The following is an 8,769-nucleotide window of genomic DNA, read 5'->3' as shown; positions in this document are numbered from 1 at the left end:
TTCCTCTGTAAAGTGGGGTCAGTAATAATTCCATGGATTCTCCCCAGTTTGCTGTGAGGATAAACTAAAATAATCATCTTGAAATATGGCTGTTTGGGGTGGTTCTTGCCTGTAATCCCAGCACTTTGGGAGGCCAAGGATTGCTTGAGGCCAGGAGTTTGAGACCAGTCTGAGCTACATAGAGAGATTCCGTCTCTGAAAAATTTAAAAATTAGCCGGGTGTGGTGGTGCAGTGCCTGCAGTCCCAGCTACTCAGGAGGCTGGAGGTGGGAGGATCGCTTGAGCCCAGGAGTTTGAGGTTTCAGTGAGCTGTGATCGCTCCACTACACTCCAGCCTGGGTGACAAACTCTCTCTAAAAATAATAATTTTGAAATCTATGAAGCTCTAGATGTTTTTCAGAATGAGCAAAGCAGGCCCACAAGCCACTCCCTGGGGTCTGGTCTGAGCACAGACAGGTACGGAGTTGCCTGTGGGGACACAGTGTAGGTCCATCCCGAAAACAAGGGACCCAGACCAATCTTAGCTTCACCTCAGTTGCAGTGGGAGCAGAGGCCGGGGATGCGGCGGCCAGCACCGCCTGGCTGAGCAAGGCCGGGAGGCCTCGGACAACCTGGAGTTGGGGGAGCGCGCGGGAGGCTTGAGAGGGCGCAGCGGCGAAGGACAAGAAAGTTCACACTTCCACAAGCTCCCTCGAGCTTTCTCCCCCTTCTCTTCTTCCTAACTGTTCCCTCTTTTCTTTCTCTTCTTTCCCTCTTCTTTCCTTCCCATCTTTACTCCCTTTCGCGACCGGTCTCTCCTGTCGGCATCTTTCTTCTGTCGCTCCTTCTCCCCCCACTTCCATCTCATCTTCACCCTCGCACTTTATAACCAAACAGCCAAACCCCCTTTCCAATTAAAGTGGAATTAGGCAACTCAATCAAATTAGTTCCCTATTAAAGCCCTTCTTTATTAAACCGTTTTCTTGTCCTGCTATTAAGTTTCACCGCCTGGCGGAACTCGAGCGGGCCCCAGAAGTTTACCTTGGGATATCTGGCGGGCCTAGCCGAGGGGAGGAGGCACTGTTTTTCCTGGAGAGGGGGAGCCACCCTGCAGGGAGCGGGAGGGACGGGAAACTGGAGGAGGGGGTCGGCCCAGGAGCAGCTAATTTGCTCAGCTCTGAGTAAGGAGTGAAGGTGAAAAGGGTGAGGGATGAGGTCTGGCTGGAAGGCGCGTCCTCACGGCCACTATCGGATTACAAAGCTTCGGGCGAAGGCACCATCCCGCCACCCCCACCACCCAAAAATTATTCCCAGGCCGCAGGTCTTGGCGGGAGAACCGTAGCAGGAATCCCTCCCCAGCGGTCGCCTCCACTGCTTACGGTTCCAAACCTCTCTGAGAAGGAAATCTCTGTCACTGTTCGACCAGGGCTGTGCCCGTATCTGCGCCCCTGGGAGAGCGGGAACTGGGCCCCCAGCTTTGCAGGACCCCTGTGAAGTCTCGGCCCGCGATCCGGGGAGGACCGAGAGCACTGGCAAGGCCACCCCTCTGCAGCCCGCGCGCCCAACCTGGGAGTATGCAGAGGGCGTCGCTCCTCCAGGAGTTCAGAGCCGGGCACCACTCTGGTGGATGGGCCCTCTGGGGCGCCACAGAAGCTTCCTCTCCTAGCACCCCCAAGGTTGACCACCTGCGGGACCACGGTCAAATCCCAGCTGGGAAATCAAGACCTTCCCTCCCGGCAGCTCGAGGGGCAGGACGGGATTCCGCGTTGTTTTCTTAGAAAATAACATTTATTTCTAGCTCATGTCTATGCAAAGGAAAGCACAAAATGCTGCTCTGCAGCAGCGTTTTCTGCTGCCGGCCCTTCAGCCAGGGCGTTTGGCGAGTCCCAGGAGGCGAGGATGGGCCCGCAAACAGGCGGTTCTGGCTCAGTCACTCGTCGCACTGTTCCTGCTTCAGCGCGCACCTTGACGGCTCCTTAGGGAGAGATCGGCCGCAGGCTAGAGGGGCAGGTGGGCAGGATTCGTCCCGAGTTTACAATATATTTAATCTATAAACCTGATAAGTACAATGCGCGCATAGTCTAATTTTTTCCATTTTGTCCTGTTTTTGCTTGTTTTTGAATGTTTTTCACGTTAATACCGAGGTCACCTACAGATTACAATTAATAACTTAGAATTCCATTTTATAACATTATACACTGGCTTGTATATATATATATGTATAGATTATATATAGATTTATACATATATAAAAACTCACACTGCACCAAGGAAACCCATGCTTATTGGCATAAGCAACAAAGAGCGACAAATACCGCAACGAGGAAAGTGCACCTTAGAACTTGTTTCCTTTTTTTTTTTTACAATTGATATCGATATATATGTGTGTCCCAAAGACTCGACTCAGTGCCAAGAGATTTATACATCCTAAATTTATATTTGTTAGAGCGAATATTTAAATTTTTTAAAAGGGGAGCTGGGGAGACACAGAAGAGACTCTCGGATTATCCTGCCATCCATTGGAGAGCACAGGCGGCGGGATGAGCATAGCTAAAGGAGCCTCAAGAGCGTGCGCTGCGGTCGCAGCCTCTGAATTCACGTGAATTCCCAGCCTTTTGAAAAGGGGGCTGGGGGAACTGTGGAGAGGGGGTAGGGCACGGGGGCATGAGGATCCAGGCCACGCACCCTGTCTGAAAACACCTGCACCTGTAGCTGTTCCTCCTTTGCTCAGCCCTCCCTACACACCCTCCAAAACAAAAACAAAAAGCCACCTTGAAGTGGGAGGACCCCAGCCAGGTCGCAGAGAGCGCGCTGAGCGAAGAGGGGCCAGCGGCCCGCGGGGACAAGGCTGGGGTTCCTGTTTGGGGGCCGCCCGGCTGCCAGGCCCCTCGCCTTACTGCTTCTCAGGGGCGCCATTGACCATAGGCCCGTACAGGCCGCCGCCGTAGGCAGGCTCCTTGTGCACCGCCGCCGCAGCAGCGGCCGAGCGGTCGCGCATGAGATCGCTGAAGGCGTAGTCCATGGGCGGGCGGAAGCCGAGTGTGGGCACCAGGCCGGCGGTGGAGTAGGGCGCCATGAAGGCCAGGCCGCGGCTGTGCGCCGCCGCCGCGGAGTAGGCCAGGCGCAGCGGGCTGAGGCCGAGCGGCGCGCCCAGCGGGTAGGCGCCTGCATCCGCGCCAAAGTGACTGGCGTTGGGCTGCAGTGGCGAGAAGGCGGAGCGGCTGCTCAGGGAGCCCAGCGCCCCAGGCGCCATGGCGCCCGCCAGCAAGGGTCTGTGGTGCGGGGGCGCGGCGGGCCCAGCCTGCAGCGGCGCGGGCAGCCCCGGGCCCCCAGCGGCCGCGGCGTCGACCCGGCCCGGCCACGCGTCGTCGGCAGCTGCTGCTGCACCCAACGCAGCCTTATCCGGGGGCGTGGCAGGGCCCAGGCCGGCCGCCAGGCCTCCGCGGTGGTGGTTCAGCACTTGCTCTATAGCCTGCACCACGTCGCCGCCGCAGCCCTGCAACACCAGCTCCAGGACGCCTCGCCGGTGGCCCGGGAAGACGCGCGTCAAGATGTCCAGCGGCGTCCGCTGCCGTTGACCCGGGCCTCCGCCTAGCCCTGGCGCCGGCGCGGCCTCAGCCTCTTCTTTGTCAGCCTCCGAACCGGATTCGGAGCCCAGGGGGCTAGCGGAGCCCGGGCTGTCCTCCTCGCCGCCGCCACCTCCAGGCCCCGCACTGCCTGGGCAGCTGCCACCCGCCTCCTTTGAGGCCCGGGCCAGGGGCGACCCCGAAAAGGACTCGCCGTCGCCATTCTCTGAGCCTGAGCCGGGCCGCACCTCCGGGGACGACGTCCCGGGACCCGAGTCTGCGCCGTCGGGTGATAAGGGCTTCACGGGCGGCGGCTGCGGGCTGCCCGCGCGGCCTGCCTGAAGCAGCGTCTTGGGGAACAGGTCAAACTTCTGCAACTTGGCCTCTGGGAGGGGAGAAAAGGGGATGTGAGGGGCGGTTGACGAGAAGACAGCACTCACAGCAACTCAGTCCTTTGGATCTTAGTTTCCTCTCCCTCTGAGCCCCACAAGCCTCATTCAGTCCGAGGGGCTCCAGTGCCCCTTTCTTTTTGCTCCAGCATTCCTTCCTCTCTGAGCCCGTACAGCCCAGTCTCTCTTCCCCTAACCCCAGGACTCACTCCCTCTCTTTCTATACTCAGAACCCAGACCACTTGTGCCACCCTGTAAACTCAATGTCCAGTGCTGCTCTTCCCACATCTGTGCCCCAATTACCTCCACCCTTAACCTCCTTCCAGTCCTGCCCTGTCCTGGAGAAGTGGCTGGGTCCAGGGTTCAAACAGGAGCCAATATAACTTCTGTTTATACCACGTACTAGATCCCATTCCACTCCTGTGATTCCAAGAGCCAACCCTGCCCTGGGCAGCCTAACTTTTGAGGAAAGACTCCTTGGGTATTTAGGAAGTCCCAAGCCTCTCTACAGAAGTAAAACCCTTATTTCTAATTCACCCTTTCCAAAACTGAGACCTAAGAGGTTTGGGAGCCCTCCCCAGAAAGAGCCACGGGAGTCCAGAAGGAGAAGGTGGGGCTAGGCCAGGAGTTGACAGGGAAGAGGAAAGGGGATCTAGGAAAGACAGAGAGTTCATACTCTGAGAAAACCGAGACGAACGGGTAAAAGCAACTAGAAACAGGGAGGGCACAGCATGCGGCTGTCCAGGGAACAAGAACGAGAGCGTCTCCAGTACCTAGGGAAAGTAGTGCGGACGGGGCTGGGCTTTGGGGGGATAGAATTTCTGAAGAGAGTTGGAAAGGAGTGGAGAGAAAGGCGGAGTGTGGAGAAGCGCAGAGTGAAGGAAAAGATAAGATGCACGGGTTTCCACACTGGGGAGCAGATGAAACCAAGTGAGAAAGGAAGCAGGGACCTGCCTGCATTTAGGTAGAGAGTAAGATTAAAGTCATCTATATTTGGGCCCGCAGTAAGAGAAAGGAGTAAAGTGCAAATGCTCCAGAAAGGAGAGAAAGATTTTATGTCAATGCTCAGTATCAGGGGCCGGGTGAGAGGCGAACTTTAGCAATCGGGGCGTTTGGAGGAGATTCTACTCTCCTACTCTTTCTGTACAGAAACAAGTCCCTGGGCCACGCGCCCCACGGCTCCGACCCAGCTCCCCTTCCTAAGGCTTGACCGCGCTCTCACCTGCGCCCCCTGCGCCCGCCGCGCCGCCTCCGGTCCCCGCGGGCGCTCCCGCTCCCGGGCCACCGCCTTCAGCGGCGCACACTGAGCCAAAGACCTCGTAGGCGGGCCGTGGTGGGATGATGCCGTTCGCGGCTGCCAGCGCCAGGCCCTCCGCAGTGCCGTAGAGCAGCTGCAGCTCGCGCGCCTCGTTCTCCTCCTGCGCCTGCTGCCTGCGCAACGCCACCTGCGCCGCCATGACGCGCTGGCGCTCCGCGATGAGCGTGCACTTGGCGCACAGGCAGTCCTTCCAGCGACAGTAGCGCTTGTGGCCCTTGAGCGCCGACACAACGCCATGGTTGCGGCAGCGCGCGCACTTCGGAGTCCGCGGGTACTTCTCCGCCGCCCGCAAAAGCAGCGGCGGCGCTCTCAGCAAGCCGCCCGCCACGCTCACTGGTAGCGACGCAGCCGCTGCGGCGGCCGCAGCCACCGACGCCACCGACGCCACAGGCGGTCCAGTCGCTGTCGCCGCCGCTGTCGCCGCGCCAGGCACGCTGGGCAGCTCCGAGCGCAGCTCCATGACAGGACCTGACGTGGAAGGTGGGAAACGGGGAGAGACCCGGGTGAGGGGCACACCGTGCGCTAAGGCTAAAGCGCAGCCTCGAGGAACCCACACTTAGAAATTTTGGCCTCAGAACTTTGGCTAGCGGTTGCCAAATTGCTGCGAGAAGGTGCGATCGGAACCTCCTCGTAAGTCCGAGCTCCTCCACCCCAGTCCCACCACAGCTGCTCTTATATCTGATATGCGCCAGGTGTAAGATTTCGTTTGAATCAGTGGTTCCGCTGGAAAAAATAAAAAAGACATATAAAGTTTGAAAGTCACAGATTCAGGTGGATGTAACGAGGATTTGAAATAGAAAATATTATCCCAAAAGCTTAGCTTAATTGGGGTGAGACAAGTAGAGAGAAATGTTTGCTTGACGGGACTCGAATTAGAGAGAAAATTTTGGCCCAACAGTTAGGCTAATGCCAAGGGCAAAACAGGAAAACCCGGAACAAAACGTTCAGGTTGGTGGAAGGGCGAAGAGAAGGAGAGAGATGTCGGGCGCAGAGTTGAGCTGGTTGTGCCGGGGTTTTATGTGTTTGTTTGGTGGTTGTTTTTAATGCGGATGGGAGCTGGAGAGTTCGAGAGAAATATCCCGAACAGAAAAAACAGCTTTAGGAAGTAGAGTGAGGGCTAGGAAACAACCAACCAACTCAGGGGCAAAGTTAGGCCCAGTGGTCCTGGGACCTGTAAAATTGTGAACTCTAGAAGTTCCACGGTGCGGGCCTCCAGAGAATGGTTGTGGAGCTGAGTTTAGGAGGCCTGGGAAGGATTAAAGAGAATATTCAACCCAAGAAACTTTCTTTGGATAGGCAAACTAGCCCAAAGATCAGCTTGATGGGCAAGGAAAACAGCAAAAAAAGCCAGCTGATTTGAAGTGTCTGGGATCCAGGGTCTACCCGCGGGAGAGGAGAGTGTGTAAGAAAACAAACCTGCAGGCAAAGGCTACGGGTGGGGATAGGGTTAAACCTGTGGCACAATTTTTAGCTTTGTAGTCTGGAGAAGTAGTCTGGGAGGAAGAAGTATCCTGCGAAAAGTTAGGCATTCCGGGAGGGGATCTTTTTCAATGACCACCTCACATTGTCCTCCCCTTCCCTCCCCTTCGGGTTTGGGGACAGAATCGTCAGACACGCCCTCCCCATCCTGGGGCCCCAAGGGACCTCGTTGCAGCGCAGTTTCCTGCGTTCTGGTCCCGGAGTTGGGTTCCTGGGACTTGGATGGCCCGGTAGGCCGCACCAAGACAGGGGAGTCGCCTTCGGAACTGGCCATGAACGGACACGAGAGTCCCACCCGCGCCACAGCCCCAGAAGGCCCAATCAGGCCCAGCTCCCCGCTTTCACCCCGGTCTCCTTGCTCCTCCACCCCAACCCCGTCCCCGCCAGAGCCTGGGACAGAATCCTGGGGTCTCTGTCCTAGAACCCCAGACCGCCTCTCCATGAAGGAGGACTCTTCCCCCAGACCCCGAGGGCCGCCCAGTTCCCAAGGCCCGCTAGGCCCAGGCCTCCTCAACAGGGGCCGCAGACCAGGTCTCCTCCCCTTCTCTCCCGGCGGCCCTCAACTACCTGCTTTGGGCTCCGGAATCCTCCTCCTCTGCTGGCGCCGCACACGCCTCCCAGCTCCGCTTGCGACGCTGGCGCTCTTGGCCTCCTCCCCTTGCCCCTGGCCCCTTATCTGACCACGTCACCCTCTTTCAGTCACCATGTCCGAACTTCCGGACCCCCTCGGAACGCAGCGCCAACCCTCCCGTCAGAATTCGGAGTCGGAGGCCCGTCTAGGGGCCGGCTGGTTGGAACCGCGACCCGGCTCTCGCGGTGCTGCGTCCCCTCGCGGTGCGCGCGGGACGATGCGCGCAGCCGGGGCCCACTTGCCCGGCGCTGCCAGACTCTCAATGAGCCGCTCGCCCGCTCTATTGTTGCTCCTTAGGGCTCCATTAGACAGAATTGGACAACAATGTGGCGCCTGCCATTGGCCAGGGGAGGCAGACGGCGCTCTGATTGGCCGGGCCCGCGCCCGGGGAGCCCCGCATTCTGCAGAGTCCGAAAGATTCGAAACTCCTAAAGCTCCACTGTGTGCCTCGGGAAGGGGAGGGGGCGCGCCAGGGAAGGAGTGGAGAAAAGTGGGTGAGGAGGAGCGTTGAAAACATCGTGACAAGTAGTTTCCGTGCGCCCGAGAGCGTGTGAATTGCTCCTAATTACCGTGTCCGGTGCGCCTCTCTACGTAGACGTGTGTAACCCCTCGGCTTCTGGGGCTCCGGCTCCGCTGCGCCGCTCTCCCTGGCCGGGGGCGCTTGGCAAAGCCGAGCTTCCCAAGTAGCCCTGGCGCCCTGGGGCGGGATGGGGGCAGGTGACAATTCAATTACCGCGGTCGGGTGGGGGCGGAACGGGGGTGCGGGGGTGGGGAAGGGAAGGTGATCCTGGCATAAATGCCAAGACGGGTTTTCCTGCCTCCTTTCGGCTCTGTTTCGGCGTGCTCCCAAGTCGGACGAGTCTGGGGTAGTTAGGAGCTCTTTTGTTTATTCCCCTGCCGCCTTTAAAGTTAAGTTTCTTTATTTTAAAAGTCCTGATACGATAGGCATCAAGGAGGGTAAGTGTAGTTTATGAGGATTTTCATTTATAAAGAGGAGTCCAGAGAGGAGAAATGAGATTGCACTTCTGGTCGGTGCCTGCCGAGTCGCTGGCTCTGTGCCTTTCCTCTCCCCGCCCCTCTTTCCCGTCCCGTTGCCCGTTTTGCTCTTTCCTTTCCTTATTTCTCCAGCATTTCGATCTCTTTTCCGTAGTGGTGGGATTCTTTGTTGTTGTTGTTTTAAATTAACGAAGTTTGTTTTTACCTTTTCTAAACGAAAGTAAAAAGTGTCCTCTGTGTCTCCCCAGATACTCTTGGACACAAGACGCGCATCTGTCTGTCCGTCCTACTCCGCGGGAGACGAGGTCGCTGCGGGGGGTCCCCGGAAAAGTCTTAACTTTCGCCCCAGAAATAGTTTTAACTTTCGCCTTACTCTCCCTGTCCTGACGTCAAGGCCCTGAGGAACAGCTC

General features: G+C 57.8%; 1 protein-coding gene across 2 annotated transcripts; it reads right to left on the bottom strand.

Moving 5' to 3' along the window:
- Window positions 1-1,745: 1,745 nt before the first annotated feature.
- Window positions 1,746-7,626, bottom strand: DMRTA2 (DMRT like family A2). Of its 2 annotated transcripts, XM_045546444.1 has the most exons (3): window positions 7,303-7,626; window positions 5,157-5,720; window positions 1,746-3,930 (listed from the first exon to the last, which is right to left on the bottom strand). In XM_045546444.1, exons 2-3 carry the CDS (start codon window positions 5,710-5,712, stop codon window positions 2,873-2,875), a joined length of 1,614 nt encoding a protein of 537 aa, XP_045402400.1. In that variant the 5' UTR covers window positions 5,713-5,720; window positions 7,303-7,626; the 3' UTR covers window positions 1,746-2,872. The 2 variants fall into 2 exon arrangements, with proteins under 2 accessions (XP_045402400.1, XP_045402399.1); XM_045546443.1 differs by lacking the exon at window positions 7,303-7,626 and having other exon boundaries at window positions 2,649-3,930; window positions 5,157-5,799.
- Window positions 7,627-8,769: the final 1,143 nt, after the last annotated feature.

Source organism: Lemur catta, chromosome 3, assembly GCF_020740605.2.
Source record: "Lemur catta isolate mLemCat1 chromosome 3, mLemCat1.pri, whole genome shotgun sequence".
Taxonomy (NCBI): domain Eukaryota; kingdom Metazoa; phylum Chordata; class Mammalia; order Primates; family Lemuridae; genus Lemur; species Lemur catta.
The sequence above is the reverse complement of the archived record's forward strand: the minus strand, read 5'-3'. Positions and strand labels throughout refer to the sequence as shown.